The sequence below is a fragment of the Lycium barbarum genome, chromosome 6 (genome assembly GCF_019175385.1).
Source record: "Lycium barbarum isolate Lr01 chromosome 6, ASM1917538v2, whole genome shotgun sequence".
NCBI classification, from domain to species: Eukaryota; Viridiplantae; Streptophyta; class Magnoliopsida; order Solanales; family Solanaceae; genus Lycium; species Lycium barbarum.
Genome location: NC_083342.1, coordinates 127,278,071 through 127,295,315, shown reverse-complemented (window position 1 = coordinate 127,295,315; position 17,245 = coordinate 127,278,071). Strand labels below are relative to the sequence as shown.

Below are 17,245 nucleotides of genomic sequence, written 5' to 3'. Positions count from 1 at the left end.
AGTTTTTAATTTAAGTAAATGTATATTATAAGTATATTCTTAGTATATTTTAGGTATATTCCTAACTTAATATAAGTAAAAATATGAACACAAGTAAATAGAAGAAAGCTCAATGAGTCATATATTTTATTCATTATTGGATAACATTTATTTGCAAGTTGTAGTTTTTTTTTAACTTGCAAATAATACATGAGTTGCAAAGAAATAGTAGAATAATAAAATCACCAATTCTCAATCATTTGGTTAATTTCTCCCATATCATATTCGGCCATGGAGATATCTTTAAAGTCTTCCATTTGGTCCGGTCCACTTGCTATCAAATCTTCAATCTCTTCCTCTTCGCCTTCCTCCGCTTCTAAGTTTTGGTTGCGTCGCTCCGATCTAATCCAATCGCGAATGCACACTAGTACTTGCAAGCTAAAGCCGGATAATGAGTGTCTATGGTCTCCAATTTGTTGTCTTCCTTGGCTAAATGCACTCTCCGAAGCCACGGTTGATACTTGAACCGTAAGGATATCTCGAGGCATTCTTGAGAGTATCGGATGACTTGCTTTGTATTTCTTCCACCATGCTAAGACGTCCAACTCATCTAGTTCCTTGATATCTACGTGTGGCTGCACCAAATAAAAGTTATATTCATCAAAGTTTGCACTACAAGAAGGAGTTAGCTGTGAATATAAAACTTTTAAATGCGACAAACCCGACAAGCCCTTTTTGCTACTTTGAGAAGTAGTAGGGCGTGGAGCAACGGGTGTAGCATGTTCTTTCAAATTAGAATAATGAGTAAAAACTTTTCTAAACTCGTCATCAATAGCGAGTTCGGCTTCAGCTAAAGATGGTTGAACTCCCTCTTCAATTTCTAAAAATGTATAAATTTGACCGACCAATGCTCTAGTATAAGACACTTTTAAACAAGGATTTAAAAGAGAACCCAATATAAATAAAGTTGGGATAGGAAAAAAATACTTCTTATATTTTTTTATCATATCAAAAATAGCTGCTTGATAACTGGGTTTATATTTATACTCTTGTAAAACTCTAGTTATTTCCGCTAAGTGGGCTAAAATTCCGGTTACCGTGGGATAGAATTGTTTAGAAAAAGCAAGAGTTGTATTATAAAAAATTTATAAGAGTTCAACACATTCCTTAACATCTTCCAAATGCGTAAAATTTAACCAATCATCATTATTAATATTATATTTGTTGTGAACTTGTTGTATGGGAATCCTATACTCATATGCTGGTTGTAGCATAATGTAAGTGTAGTTCCACCTAGTCTCAATTTCTACTTGAATTTTTCTAGGTCTAAGATTATTTTTCACACTACAATTCTTAAAATCTCTAAGTCTTCCCCTATTAGCATTACAAAAAAAAAAAGACAACTGTATCTCTAACTTTTTGAATAGAATCGTCAAAACACAGAAGATCATCTTTAACAATTAAGTTTAAAATGTGACAACTACATCTCACATGAAAAATATTTTTTAGCGGAGGATTTAATTCTCTTTTTAAAAGACCAATCGCCTTTGTATTATTAGAAGCATTATCTAAAGCAATACAAAGTGCTTTTCTATAAATGTTAAAAAATCTCATAATAGTAGACATTGAATCCGCTAAAAATTTTCCATCGTGACGACCTTTTCCTTCATCATATAAAAAAGATATAATTCATTTTTGCATAACCCAATTGTCATCAACCCAATGACATGTAATAGCAAAAAAATCTAACTTGTTAAGACTAAGACCCAAATCAGCGGTAAGAGAAACATTACAATTTAAAGAATTAAATACATGTTGCAAATAAAATCTATATTTTTTATACAAATCTATAACATCCGCTCTACAAGTACTTCTAGGAATACCCTCAAATAACGAATTATAACAACGTTGAATGTAAGTAACAAACCCCATACCCGAAGGAAAGGAAAATGGTAAACAATCATAAGCTACCATTTTAGCTATTTCTACACGCTCTTTTTTCTTGTCATACTTAAAATTTTTACCGATTCGTGGGTCTATCCTCATTTGGATATCCCCCACATTTGAACCCATTTGCTCTCCCCAAACATCCATATGTTTCTTTCTCATATGACCATTTAATGTACCCGTTCCACCATCTTTACTAGTTTCTTGCCTAAAAGCAAATACTTGTCCACATAGGGTACATTTAGCTGTTTGGCTTTCCTTATCCTTAGTGATAAATTTTCAAATTTTAGCGGTTGGCTTACGAGTTCTAGGCGGTTTGTCTTGTGTATGTGATTGTGGAGGACATGTATCTCCTATGGGATTTTCAGGAGCTTGTGTTTCATCATCATCATCAATTTCATTAAAAGTGTCGGTATAATGTTGTTGCATTGCCTCATGACCTAAAAGTGGATTCGTTCCACCAACATCAATACCTAAATTAGGTGTTTCTTCCACAAATGTTTCCTCATTAAGCCCACCCATAACAATATCACTACTACCGGCACCACGTCTAAATCTCTTCGCCATTATTAAATAGAATTGATTTAAATCACAAGAAAATAAATTGCAACAAATTAAATTGCTAGAATTAAATTGCGTAAATTAAATTGCGAAAAATAAAGATAGAGTTGGAACGAAGGTACCAAATTGCCGGACTGATTTCTAACAAAGTGAAGGCAGCTAGAATTGCAAATTCACCAAAGCTACTTCGGATTGTTGCAAAATCACCAACTCCACCAACAATATTATAATTGCAAAATTAATAATTGAAACTATAATAAGACTTTATAATATTTATTTGAGAGAAATTTAAAGTGGCTAATTGTTGCAAAGTAACTATAACTGAGAGATTGAGATTTGAGAGAAAGAGAAGAGTGAATTGATGTGGATTAAAATGAAAATGGAGAGGGGTTTATATAAGGGTGGGGGATGGGTTAAAGTGTTAAAAAAAAAGTTTGGGGGGTTGAGGGGGGCAAAATATGGGTTTGAGACCGTTTGGCAATGGCCATTTTTGCAAATGGACCGTTGCCCAACGGTCCAAATTAATGGACCGTTGTCCAACAGTCCAAATTAGCAGCCCAACGACTACAATTAAAAAATAAATAAATTAATTCGACCGATTTACCGGTCCGGTTTCAGTTTTACTAGTTTAACCGGTTCCGGTTCCAAAAAAATAGAAACCGGAACCGGTAGTTAATATACGGTTAACCGGACGTTCAACCGGTTCCGATTTTACCTGTCCGGTTACCGGTTTGAACCGGTTAACCCGAACCGGTTGACGGGTTTACTCACGAGCATCAACATCTAGTGTACATAGAAGAATCAACTTAGTGCCAAATATACAAATTATGACTTTTTAGGTCCAGAGTCTTACTCCTAGGCCCATTCTTTCCATCATCTAGCCAGGAGAAAAGTGATAAATAGTGTAAATATGTAGTAAAAGAATATTTTGTAAATCTTCTATTTTAGGTTAGTATAGTTTGTATCCTAATAGGACATTGTAACTATGGTATATTTACCAACTCAATCAATGAGAATGAGGACGGAATTAATCTCTTTCATGGTATCAGATACTAGGGTTTCTTTTCCTTCTCTTCCGCTGCCCTAATTCTCCGACGTCCTATACCCACTTTTCCGACGTCTTCTTCTTCTTCTTCTTCGTCTTCTTCTTCTTCTTCGATTTCCGTCCATTTTTCTTGCCTTCCATCAATGGCAGACACCAAGTTCCATCCTGTTTTGACTGTCTCCAACATCAAGAATCACATCCCAATCATTCTTGAGATGGAAACGGATCATTATTCGGCTTGGGCCAAATTATTCAAACTTTATGACCGGTCTCACCGTGTCCTTTCCCACATTCTGCCAACCGGAAAGGAGAAGGCTCCTACCACCGACGACGAAAAGGAGTTGTGGTCCACTTTGGATGCCACGGTACTTCAATGGGTATATGCAACCATCTCCACGGACTTATTGCATACAATCATCGAAGAAGACCTATCGGCAAAGGAGGCCTGGGATCGCCTCCGTAATTTTTTTCAAGACAACAAAAACTCCCGTGCCGTTTCTTTGGAACATGATTTCTCTCATGTCAAGATGCGGGATTTTCCAAACGCTTCGGCGTATTGCCAACGTCTCAAGACCTTGGCCGATCAACTTAAGAGTGTGGGGGCTCCGGTGACCGACAACCGCCTCGTTCTCCAACTGGTGGCTGGACTCCCAGAGGCATACAAGAATTTGGGTACCTACATCCGCCAAAGTAAGCCTCTTCCACCATTCCCCGAAGCTCGGTTAAGTTTGTGCCTTGAGGAAAAGGCGTTGGCTGAAATGCACGATGACTCGCCCGCGGCTATGGCGGCTAATTCCAAGCGTGATTTTGATGACTCTTCTCATCTGAAAAATTCTGGTCGTTCTCACCATCATCGGGGCAAAAATAACAACAAAAACCGCGGCTCTAGCGGCTGGAATAATAACGGCGGTGGCCGTGGTTCGAGCGGCGGCAGTGGCAGCCGACGCCGTCGAGGACGCCCCTCAGGTGACCAGCAGCAGTGGCAACAGCCCTCCTCACCGTGGCAGTGGGGTTGGATGCCTCAGTGGGCTCCCCCTTGCCCGTATCCTACCACGCAGTGGGCTCGGCCACAGCAGCAGTGGCAGCCGCCATATTCTTCGTCTGGCCCTAGGTCGCTGGCCCAACCTGGCATTTTGGGCTCGCGACCACAGCAGCAGGCATATGCAGCCGCGTGCCCCCCGACGCAATGGACTCCGACGGATATTGAATCGGCCATGCACACGATGACGTTGAACCAACCCGATTCGAATTGGTATATGGATACCGGCGCCACGTCCCATATGACATCCACAAAAGGTACTCTCTCGTCTTATTTTAATTTGAGCAATCGTAATACTGGCATTGTTGTTGGTAATGGTAATTCAATTCCAATTCGAGGTTGTGATCATGCTAAATTGCCTCCCCCGGACCCTCATTTATTGTTAAACAATGTCCTTCATGCGCCAAAACTCATAAAGAATTTGATATCGGTTCGTAAATTTACTACTGATAACTATGTGAGTGTTGAATTTGATCCTTATGGGTTTTCTGTGAAGGATTTCCAGACGGGGATGGCTCTCATGAGATGTAATAGTAGGGGTGCTCTCTATCCATTGTCCACCTTCAAATTTTCCACCAATTCACCGTCGACTTTTGCTGCCTTGTCTTCTACCCGTTGGCATGATCGTTTGGGCCACCCGGGAGCTTCTATTTTGGATTTTCTTAGGCGTAATAAAAGCATTGAATGTAATAGTTCTAGTTCATCTAGTATTTGTCATTCTTGCGTTCTTGGTAAACATGTTAAGTTGCCATTTGCTAGTTCTATTTCCGAAACTTTGTTTCCATTTGACATTATTCATAGTGATTTATGGACTTCTCCAATTTTGAATTCTATGGGCCATCGTTATTATGTTCTGTTTTTGGATGATTTTACCAACTATTTGTGGACTTTCCCTTTGGTTATAAAATCTGATGTTTACTCAAAATTCATGGATTTTAAGACCCATATTCTTACTCAATTTGAACGTCCTATCAAGAATGTCCAATGTGATAATGGGAGGGAATATACTAATAGCCAATTCGGAGTTTTGTGCGTCCAATGGGATGTCTTTCCGTCTTTCGTGTCCTCATACATCCTCTCAAAATGGGAAAGCAGAAAGAAAAATTCGTTCACTAAATAATGTCATCCGGACTCTTCTTGCTCATGCTTCCATTCCTCCGTCTTTTTGGCATCATGCATTGCAAATGGCGACGTATCTCCTTAATATTTTACCAAGTAAGCTATTGGGTCACAAATCACCTTTAGAGGTCCTTTACCAACGGAAACCATCTTATTCTCATCTCCGAGTCTTTGGGTGTTTATGTTATCCCCTTTTCCGTCTACTACTATTCACAAGTTGCACCCTCGGTCAACTCCATGTGTTTTTTTGGGATATCCACCAAACCATCGTGGCTACAAATGTTTTGATTTATCTTCAAATAAAATCATTATCTGTCGTCACGTTTTATTTGATGAGACTCAATTTCCGTTTTCCAAATTCCATACTCCGGCTCCCACCACTTATGACTTCTTTGATGATGGCCTCTCTCCTTACTTGATCCATCATATAGCCGCCAGCCCTCCATCGCTGCCCTGTCCCACTCCGTCGCTGCCCGCGACACAGCACCACGCCGTCCTCTCCCAACCTGGGCAGCAGCCTCCATCGTTCTCTACGCAGGACCAGTCCGCCCCTCTCCCCCACCAGCTTGCCACCAGCCCGCCAAATTCGACCATTCCTACACCTGTCCAGCCCAATACCCGCACTCACATGGTCACTCGTAGTCAGCGCGGGATTTTCAAACCCAAGCACCCATTTAATCTACATGCGACGGTTACCAAGTCCCCCATACCTCGTAAACCGTTGGATGCACTACGTGACCCGAATTGGAAATTGGCCATGGATGATGAATATGATGCTCTTATTAAAAATAAGACGTGGGATTTGGTACCCCGTCCACCTAATGTGAATGTTATTCGGTCTATGTGGATTTTCACTCATAAAGAAAAGTCTAATGGTGATTTTGAGAGGCATAAAGCCCATCTTGTAGGTGATGGCAAAACACAGCAGGTTGACATTGATTGTGGTGAGACTTTCAGTCCGGTCGTAAAGCCAACAACGATCCGCATTGTCTTAAGCCTAGCTCTATCTAAGCATTGGCCCATTCATCAGTTGGATGTCAAAAATGCATTTCTTCATGGCGAGCTCAAGGAGACGGTTTATATGCATAAGCCTATGGGTTTTAGAGACCCATCTCGTCCCGATTATGTGTGTTTGTTGCGCAAGTCCTTATATGGGCTTAAACAGGCACCGAGAGCTTGGTATAAAAGATTTGCTGACTTTGTTTCTTCCATTGGTTTTGCTAATAGCAGGTCTGACCACTCCTTGTTCATCTATCGCAAAGGCCACCACTTGGCTTACATTTTACTATATGTGGATGATATTATTCTTACTGCTTCGTCAGATGCTCTCCGATGTTCTATTATGGACCTTTTTGGCTCAGAATTTGCTATGAAGGACTTAGGTCCTTTGAACTATTTTCTTGGAATTGCGGTGACCCGTCACAAGGGGGGTATGTTTCTATCACAACGAAGTTATGCGGCGGACATTATTGAACGTGCAGGAATGTCCTCGTGTAAGCCTTCTTCCACTCCGGTTGACACTAAACCGAAGGTCAGTGCCTCTTCTGGTGATCTGTGTGAAGATCCCACTCATTTCCGGAGCCTTGCAGATGCTCTTCAGTATCTTACCTTCACCAGACCGGATATTTCTTATGCTGTCCCGCAGATTTGTCTTCATATGCATGCTCCACGAGATACGCATATGCTTGCTCTTAAGCGGATTATTCGGTATATTCAGGGTACACTTGATCATGGTTTGCATCTCTACTCATCGTCAGTTACTGATTTGGTTTCATACACTGATGCTGATTGGGGGGATGTCCAGACACCAGACGCTCAACGTCGGGTTATTGCGTGTTTTTGGGAGATAATTTGATATCCTGGTCATCTAAGCGCCAACCTACTCTTTCCCGCTCTAGTGCGGAAGCAGAATATAGGGGGGTCGCTAATGTTGTTTCTGAATCATGCTGGATACATAATCTTCTCTTGGAACTACATTGTTCGATCCCTAAGGCTACTTTAGTTTATTGTGATAATGTCAATGCCATTTACCTGTCAGGAAATCCAGTCCAACATCAGCGCACCAAGCACATTGAGATGGATATACATTTTGTTCGTGAAAAGGTGGCACGCGGCCACGTCCGTGTCCTTCATGTTCCGTCCCGATATCAGCTCGCCGATATTTTCACTAAAGGACTGCCACAGGTCTTATTTGAGGATTTTCGGGACAATCTCAGCGTTCGTAAACCTCCCGTTTCGACTGCGGGGGTGTGATAAATAATGTAAATATGTAGTAAAAGAATATTTTGTAAATCTTCTATTTTAGGTTAGTATAGTTTGTATCCTAATAGGACATTGTAACTATGGTATATTTACCAACTCAATCAATGAGAATGAGGACGGAATTAATCTCTTTCAAAAAGGAATATAGTATTTTACTTACAAAATAATGTTTCTACTTTGGTGTAAAAAATTGGAGAAAATAAAATTGTAGAGACTTCAATATCATCAAAATAACAATTGGAGCCAACGCTTTTTTGTGTTTCTGTTTCCACTAAAAAGCAAAACTGCAGCTGTCTTTCATTAATCAGCAAATCTCCAGTTTCATCGTCTTTAATAAGCTCAGCAATTTGACCTTGGCCATATACAGTGCTAATCCATCGTAGCATGAAAAGTTTTAAACAACAGGAGTTAACTAGAGACCATACAGTGTCTCATATGTACATTCTACTATTGACAAATCCTTTGATGGATATAGAGATTCATGAAATTACAAATACATTGTTAGACTCCGGTTAGAGTTCAAACATGCTGAGTTCTGAGAATGCAATGTCACCAAAATAAGCAGTTATGCTCTTCAACCTCCCATGAAGCATATTCTCTTCGATCTGCACAAGGAAGCCAGCTCTAGTGAACTATTTATCATCCCATGCTAATACAACAAAGAGAATCAGATTACCTCGACTTTCAAAGGCGGAGAAGACAACCAAGAAAGCTCTTCAACTTGCAGTAAGTCCACGTTGCGAGGCAAGTACATAATGACATTTAGCGCTATGCTTTGAGCAACTTGGAACAATGAATAACTGCACAATAAGTAACTTAAAGAGTCTTATCAACAAAACAAATGTCATCCTGTTAGACAGAAATAAGGTGTATCTGAACTATATAAGCTCGAATTACACAAGAGCAGAACATAAGGAATGAAAACTCTTATTAATGACGGAACAAGAGATACCAGAGTTAATTTAATATATCATGACAGAAATTGAAGATTATATACTCCATCTATCTCCTACTAGACCCACTTCTCAACTGCACGCTGGATCTGGGAAATTTTATATAAATCAAAGCCTGACGATCAAGCTTTATTAATGATTCCCACCTTTTAACTGTACCAGCCTTTTTTTGGCATATTTATCTCTACAGAAAAGTCCTTGAGGTAATTTAACACTAAACCTAAGGGGTAAAGAAATGGAAAAAAGGAAGTTATTAAGACACAACACAAGAATGGAAATTATTTCTTAACATAGTGAAAAAAGACTCGACATAGAACTTACTCAAAAATCCAACTGATGACGAAATCTTTAAAAGAAAGTTACCATATAGCCAAAACCAGAGTGTAGAAACAACTAGATAACCAGAAGGAGCATACCCATTTTTTGGCTTCAGTAAGTCAAGGGTAAAAGTTTCCTGTGTCAGATATGCTGGACCTCCCCATGGAGGTGAAAGAAATACTACGTCCCCCTAGTTAGAGAAGATGGAAACATTTAAGAAGAGAAACTGCAAAGGAAAATTGAGAAAATTGCAGGGATTGAGTGGGAGTCCCTCAACAGGGAATTATATTTTAGTTTTCCTGAATTTTGTCGATATGCAATACTGAAAAAACCATGCAACAGCCTCATGTTTTGATCCTCGGAAAATCTAAAATCCCTTACTTTTCTGAGAACATATCCGCTGATGAAGGTACACAAACACATAATCAATGATCCAATATGCAGCTATCCAACCCATGAAGATTAAACATGCTTTAGTTTCATCCTACTCCAACATAAGTGGAACAACGGCATAGCAAGAAGTAGATTCTATCATCAGGTAATTTAAAATCCTCTCACTGTTTAAAACTTTTAAGGAGATGAACTGATGCTCTTTAGTAAAAGGTCAGAATTCTGCATTTAGAAGTTTTAGCAGCTACTTATGAAACCGTATACTACTTATCCTCAAAGCCTACGTGAACAAGGAAATTACTTTATACATCTAATGTCATTATTTTATGTAACTTAAGGCTGCTTCCAGCAACAAATAAGCACAGGGTGTCAATATTTTATTGAACTTTAGGCTCCTTCAAGTGACAGAAGTTAACAACCTTTTGTAGAGACAAATCTGGAATCTGGAACCATATATCATAACATGGAAACAACAATAGACTTGACCTCACTAGACAAAACAAGATACTCTGTCGTCTATTTTCAAAATCCATGCAATGCCAACCACTGCAGAAAAGCTATAGTTTAGTTTGACATAATGGTACAGGTGTTACAGAAGACAGTTTGCTAGACACAATTTTTCTCTTTTGATAACCGAGAAATCCTTGAGGTCCAGTGGCACACTCTTCAAAACTCAGTGGATAATGGGCCGCCACTCTACCCTTCTCCGCATATTTACCTGGATTTCTTCTGCGGCAGGGTTTGAACTTGTTGCTAGCCATAAATTTCTTTAAATCATTTTGGTTTCAAAATTGAAAACTAAATGAGGTCATAATTTCAAAGCTTTAACATGACGAAATACAAATTAAAGATACCAGAAGTCAAATTTTCATTAATCTGAGCCATATTTATCATTTTTGTTAATCAGAGCCATATTTAGACCCAAAAAAGTTGTAATTCAACTGCCAACTAGAATCAGCAGTTACTTGGCTCTCTAAATCAAGAGTTCCAAATCAGTAGTCATCATGTTTATGATGACTGAACAAAACCGTTTATTGATCTTAATACCAAATCGCCTAAAGCATGAAAACAGCCTCACTCTTGTCCATGGTTAAAGGATTCACACATTTGACCATTCTCAAACTCCAATATGCAGAAGTCTCATGCTGCTATCAGTCAAATCTCGAAAGCCATACCCTTCCTTTCTAAAATCTTAATAGCCTAGAAGGATAATATTGGGGCAGCAAGAACCTCGTATCAAATGTAAAAATCATTAACATGTTAAGAACTGCTAGGTATAGAAGGTTAATCTAACAAAACAAATGCATGATCCACTTATATAAGCCAACTAGCATTGGATAGGATCCACGTTATAGCTTCTATTGACTTCATCTCGATAAAGAAATTATAGCTATTAACAGAGACGATATACCCATTACCCACTATCGAGAGAGAGAGAGAGAGGTGATGTACCTTCAAGTACGGGGCCAGTTGGAAAAAGTCTCCAACAATGAAATCAATATGATCTTCAACACCATATATCTTTGCATTTTCAAAAGCCAATGCGACCTTTCTAGGGTCAATATCAATTGCAATGACGTGATGACACCTATGACGAGATCGTGGACATCAGTCTAAGGTTACTAGTATAGATTGAAACATCAGAGAAAAAAAAAATAGCAAGTTCTTGATTGACCCACAGCAGCAATATCTATATTAAATTTATTTCTACAAGTTTGGCATACAACTAGTTATTGCTCTCTCTTCCATATTAGATGTACGAATGAGTTCTCTTTGTCTTGATCCGAAGAAAAACTACCAGCTTCCAACATGCAAGGTAAAAGATATAGGCCAAATCCAACTGCAAGGCGATACAGAAGGGAGATAAGTTGTGGTTATCGCTTTTGAGACATGCTCCTACATGAAGTCTGGACATTGCGCTGAGAAAGCCAAAGTCTTGACGGAGCCATGAGACGGTGAGTGGATGGGCCCTCAATGTGGCAAGGGAAGTAGAAAGGATAATAATAGCAGAGTTCCTTTTGGGATTCAAAACTTCGATTTCTAAATAATCATATCTAAAGGATTATAGTGGCATAGTTCCTTTTGGGATTCAAAACACCGATTTCTATATAATCATATCTATTATTGGAATTCTTAAAAACAGGAACATATCTTAGGTTATGCAATTGCTTTACAATTTTCGGACACAGTTTTTTGCACATGGCAATGTCCCAGCCCTAAGTAAATGAAGTAAGGGAATATCCTGTTTTTGCCCCTCTTAAACAATAAGACAATATACAAAACTTAGAAATTTTCAAGATAGTAAAATCCATTAAAAAATCAAAAGTAGAACTAAAACTACAATACATCTTTTATGACACTAAGAACCATAAAAAATCAAAATCATTAGACTACCATTCAAGGCCATCAAGCACCGTACTCTTATCAATAACTTTAAGAAGATATTTTGCAAGACTCATATGATGCAGGTATAGGTAACTGAGAGCAAGTGCACTGGATTTGTGGATCATCACCATAAAAATTTGCATCTCTGCAAGACAGCAACTGTCTTTTTGAGACAAGATTTTAGCAAATGAAATGACGCATGTAGCTCACAGAGAGCAAGTGGACTAGATTTATGAATCATCGCCGTAAAAGATTTGCACGGCAAGACAACAAGAGTCTTTTTAAGTAAATTTAGCTGAAAATAACTAAGCAAAACAGCAACATAGAGGAAAATATCATCTTTAACAACCTCTCTACCAGAAGCTTGCTTTGTTTAGTGTTTCTTCCCGATTTTACTAGTTCTTTGAGACTGTAGACATAAGCAATTTGACTAACATAACGTTCATACGATCTCACAGAAATTCACCTGTCCACAAGATCTACTCTATTTCTTCACAGAGCTTTGATGAAACCTTTTACAAAGATTAGTAACTCGAGCAAGTATAAACTCATTATACTACAGGAGAATTTCAATAAAACGATGCACAGAGAAATATAATAGTGCAAGAAAATAACAGTAGAGGAACTATATAATGGATTCGTTTCCATCTTTCTTGTTCTTTGTACTACAGGCAGAGCTAAAAGAAGACCCCCCACCCCCCCCCAAAAAAAAGGGAAACTTAATTAAATGTACCCTTTGGCCAACTAGTTTACCAACATGGACGAAGTATACACTACCTATACACTTCAGCTGTATATGTTGTGTATAGGTATGTATATTATTCGTATAGTATGTGTATATTTAGTATAAAGAATACACTAGCTATACACTGTGTACATATTCTGTAAACTAGATGGCCGAATGGTATTTGGGTGTAATTTTCCGAAGAAAAACAAAAAGGACTCAGCAAGAAACATTGCTTACATAGTTGCAAATTGAATAGCATTGCCCCCAACTCCAGTGAAACCATCAATGATGACACCGCCGCCACAACGGACAGCATGCCTGACGGCAATCTTCTCCGGCGTAACGGAAAACCAACCTTCTTCATCCATCTTAATGCCTTGGTCATATCTCATAAAAAGATCATATCTTTGCACCCAATACTTCTTCACTAGTGGACTAACCCCCTCTTCTTCTTTATCTTTAACAACTACTCCCTTTTTAATTCTCCATTTTGCTTTGAATTTCACTGAGGAAAAAACAAAGATTCTCAAGTTACACAATGCTTTAACAAATTAACCAGTTTCAAGATTGTAGCAGATAAAAACTAGGACTATGATTGTTAATTCTACTTGGTCATATCTTACAAAAAATATATATATATATATCATATCTTTGGACCCCATACTTCTTCACAAGTGGACTAACCCTTTCTTCTTTAAAAAACTGCTGCCTTTTTAATTCTCCGTTTTGCTTTGAATTTCACTGAGGGAAAAAAACAAAGATTCTCAAGAAATAACATAATGGTTTAACAAAATTAAACTAGGGATATGATTGGGTTACCTCTTTTCTTGAAAGACTTGGGTTTTCGTTTTCCAGGAAAATAACGGTGTTTGCGTAACGCTGCAATTTCATTGCTCGGCATTTTTTTTTTTTGGTGTTTCTCCTAATATTACACACACAGAGAGATGTTGCAAATATTAATTCAATGGAATCGAAATTACGCGGGGTGGGGAACTCCAACAAAGTGTACTTGAGTGAAACAAAAGAAAGATAAGGGACTTAGTAAAAGGAATTGTTGGGTTTCTAGCGAAATTTTCGTTTATATCAGAGTTTTAAACCAACGAAGTAAAATTGTTCCATTATCAGGACCCGTTTGGCTATGAACTTTTTTCACTTTTTCCCGGAAAATTATTTCACTCTATTTGAAAATCAGCATTTGGTCATGAAAATTCCAAATACAATACTTTGTATTCACTTTTTTCACTTTCAATACATTCAAATAATCAAATATTCTTTGCAAAAACTATAACCAAACACAACTCCATCTTCAACTCAAACTCTAAAATTTCAAATAAAGTGAAAAATATTTGGTTTTCATAGCCAAACGTCTACTTAGTATTACTCCTCTGTTTCATAATAAGTGATATTTTTAGTTTGATCATTGCTTCTTAATAAAATTACTCACCCCTGAAAGAAGAGTTTTTACTAACTTAATCTAAACTCCATTTTTATTTAAATAAGAGTAAAATTGGAAGAAAAGAATGAATGTCTTCTTGATTTTGTGAAATACCATTTATTATGAAATAAAATAGAAAAAGGTAAAACATCACTCATTATGAAATGAAGCGAGTATAAATGTAAAATATTGAATTGTAGTCTAATAGTTGCAAATTTACTTTACACAAAAATGTGTCAAGTACAAATTTATAAAGAGATCTTTTCCTCTTCTTCGTTTTCCATCTCCATATTCAAGTTTCAATGCCTATGTCAATTGTCATTGCAACGCTAAATACCATTATACCAATCTAGCTATTCCTTATTAACAAAGGGAAAAGGTCCAAAAAGTTTCATCAACTATACAAAATATTTAAATTTTACCCTGTGTTATATTTTGGGATTATTCAACCTTTGGCGTTAGCAAAAGATCTTGTCTTTGTTGTTAATTTTAACGAAACTCTAGCGTGGATCAATTGAATTTCACGTGTCAAGATACTTTTAAAATCAAAAAAAAAAATGAAAAAAATCAACTTTACTTTTCTACTTAGGGCCATGATAAAGTTACTCCCCACTATATTTTTGATTGAAGCTCCGTCAAGGTAAAGAATAAATATGAGAGGTATAAATGACTCTAGTCCATAATTATAATTGATGAAATTAAGATATTTTATATAGTAGTGAGATATTTGTAATCCTTTTCCTTTAACAAAATGGCAAATCTACTTACCCAAAAAAGGCAAATCTATGGTTAAGGCATCATCTGGTTCTTTTTATTTTCTTTTTTGGTTCCTTTACCAACTGAAAGAGTTTATGCTAGTTTATCTATGATTTTGAAGAAATCCCACGATACGTTACAAATAGAGCCATTACCATGCTTTTAAAGGTGCAAGATCCACATTTACAAGACTTGTCTTCTTTGCCTTCTCCTAACCCGAAATTTCTCAATCTTTAAAAGAAACAAAAACAAAAAGAACAGAAGAATGGATTAGGTAAAGTCTTCATCTATCGGGGAATAGTAGTTTTCTGTAGCCATAGGCAGTAGAATTTTAGCCATATATGAAATACTTCAGCTTCTGTTGGATTGTAATTTCGTTTCGGTAATCTATTATAACTGAAACTTTTCCAGTTTAGTGTACTTTTGTTGGCAATCTTATACTATGATGAATCTATTGTGTTTACTAGCTAGTGGAGTAATAGTTCCAAATGAAGGTTGTTTTACAGGTAAAGATAAGTCCTTTCTTGACTTTTCTTGATAAATGATAAAAGTTTGATTTTTTAGTCAGGTGTCGGAGCTTTAGCAAATTTAGTGTGGGATATTTTTTATTCAGAACTTCTTGAATTCTGATAACACCATTTTTCCCACGTACAGTTCATGTCAAAATTTCCCACTCTTTTTTTTTTTTTCCAACTACAACTCAATTATTGTTCAAACTAAAATCTTGCATATAAGGATCCTGCTGGAATTCAAAGATGCAGAAAGTAGGAAGAAGGCTATCGTGCCAGATCTCAAATGTGATTCAAGCACAAGTGCCTTACTTAATCTAAATTTGCAGTGGATTCACATGTAAATTTTTGAATGGAACACCCTCGTTTAAGCTCCCAAATACGTAAATTTCTATTTAGCAAATGAAATCTTTCTTGTATGAATTCTTCTCTAATTTGGTGCCTTGATGTTACTATAGAAACTGGAATAAATGTTTGTCACACATAACAATCTGTATAATAATATTTTACTAGCAGTGAAGTTTGAGTTAAGAATAAATATAATAACTTAAAGACATCTACATTGAAGAAAAGCAATTGCAGTACTAGTGTTCAAAAATATATCAAAAGAAGTTTAAAAAAATATTACATGTTGGCTGCTGCAAAGTGGAATAAAGAGGAGAAAGCGAAGATAATATAAATGGCGCGAGGCAGGGCAGGGCAGGTCGAAACCTTAATAGGGAAAGACTTGCCCTGCCCTAACCCGCCCTATTGTCATCCCTACTTTAGAGTAGTTGGGTTTTTTTGGATTTGGAATCTTTCCATTTGAGAAGAGCATTCACTGCCCTTTCTATTGTTAGGAATAATAGCACAATATTGATATTGAACTTGGAATTAAAAAAAATAGTAACCAAATTATCACAAACACTCTGTCGTGGCAAGCCACTATCTTGAAAGCGATTTTCGGCCTGACACCGGTACAAATCGTTCACAGCCGGTCCCCAAGGTTTCACAGTTCCTCCAGAAACGTGTACTCGTGGGTTGAAGTTGGAGTATTTTGCACAAAATACAATTGCCCATATTTCTAGAGGAAACAAAAAGGATAGAGAAAAAGGATAATTTTTTTGGTGGTTGATATGTTCTCAAAGGTCTTCAATTTATAGGGAAATGCTAATGCGTAGCATTTACAGACAATACGTTATTACAAAAATCAATACATCAGTTATTGATGTTTAATAACATGAGTTATTCCTCCAGTTAACGAAAAATGCATTGAAAAATCAAGAGTTTGTCATGAATGAAAGGAATTCATTCATTCAAAGAAGTTACATTACTCCAACAATTAAAGACTTTGCATTAATCTCAACAGTCCCCCGCTAAAGCAAAGATAAAGATTAAGAACAAATTCTGGGCGAAAGGAAGGAACGTGTACTTAAGTGTCAATATCTTTCGATTTGAATTAACACATAGTGAAATGAGGCAACAACTAATATCCACAAAGTGAAGTACTGTTGAACTGAATAGATACAACTTGAGACCCCCCTAACACATACCATATCCTTAATTTTGTGCAACCTCTGCGATACTAACAAAGTGCCTTTATGGTCATGCACACACCTTGGGTCTAATGAGTGCTTAGAAAGATGGCCTAAGTCTTTCATAAAAGGCGACCACACCTTTACACTCACGTAGGTGATTCCATCAAGTCTTTCTCATAGACCACCTTAAGGCTATGGAATCATTAAGAGCAAAGAGCTCAACCTTATAAACACTACTACGCGACATAGGGATAGGAAATTTAGTGTTTATTAATGGCCTATATGGCTTCGTTTGACCACAAA

General features: G+C 37.3%; 1 protein-coding gene across 3 annotated transcripts; it reads right to left on the bottom strand.

Annotated features, from left to right (window-relative positions):
• Nucleotides 1-8,137: 8,137 nt before the first annotated feature.
• LOC132598766 (uncharacterized) lies at nt 8,138-13,803 on the bottom strand. 3 transcript variants are annotated; one of them, XM_060311838.1, is made up of 7 exons: nt 13,545-13,803; nt 13,390-13,466; nt 12,963-13,230; nt 11,066-11,201; nt 9,322-9,413; nt 8,629-8,752; nt 8,138-8,557 (listed from the first exon to the last, which is right to left on the bottom strand). In XM_060311838.1, coding segments are annotated over exons 2-7 (714 nt in total). In that variant the 5' UTR covers nt 13,391-13,466; nt 13,545-13,803; the 3' UTR covers nt 8,138-8,464. The 3 variants fall into 3 exon arrangements, with proteins under 3 accessions (XP_060167821.1, XP_060167822.1, XP_060167820.1); XM_060311839.1 differs by having other exon boundaries at nt 8,143-8,557; nt 13,410-13,466; nt 13,545-13,800; XM_060311837.1 differs by lacking the exon at nt 13,390-13,466 and having other exon boundaries at nt 8,145-8,557; nt 13,545-13,800.
• Nucleotides 13,804-17,245: the final 3,442 nt, after the last annotated feature.

What these genes read in the sequence shown, in the direction of transcription:
- LOC132598766 (XM_060311837.1), bottom strand. Translation starts at nt 13,626, where the DNA reads ATGCCGAGCAATGAAATTGCAGCGTTACGCAAACACCGTTATTTTCCT. An exon ending in AACTGGCCCCGTACTTGAAG is followed by an intron (nt 9,414 to 11,065) that starts GTACATCACCTC and finishes TTCTCTAACTAG; the next exon opens with GGGGACGTAGTATTTCTTTC. An exon ending in TTACTGAAGCCAAAAAATGG is followed by an intron (nt 8,753 to 9,321) that starts GTATGCTCCTTC and finishes CTTATTGTGCAG; the next exon opens with TTATTCATTGTTCCAAGTTG.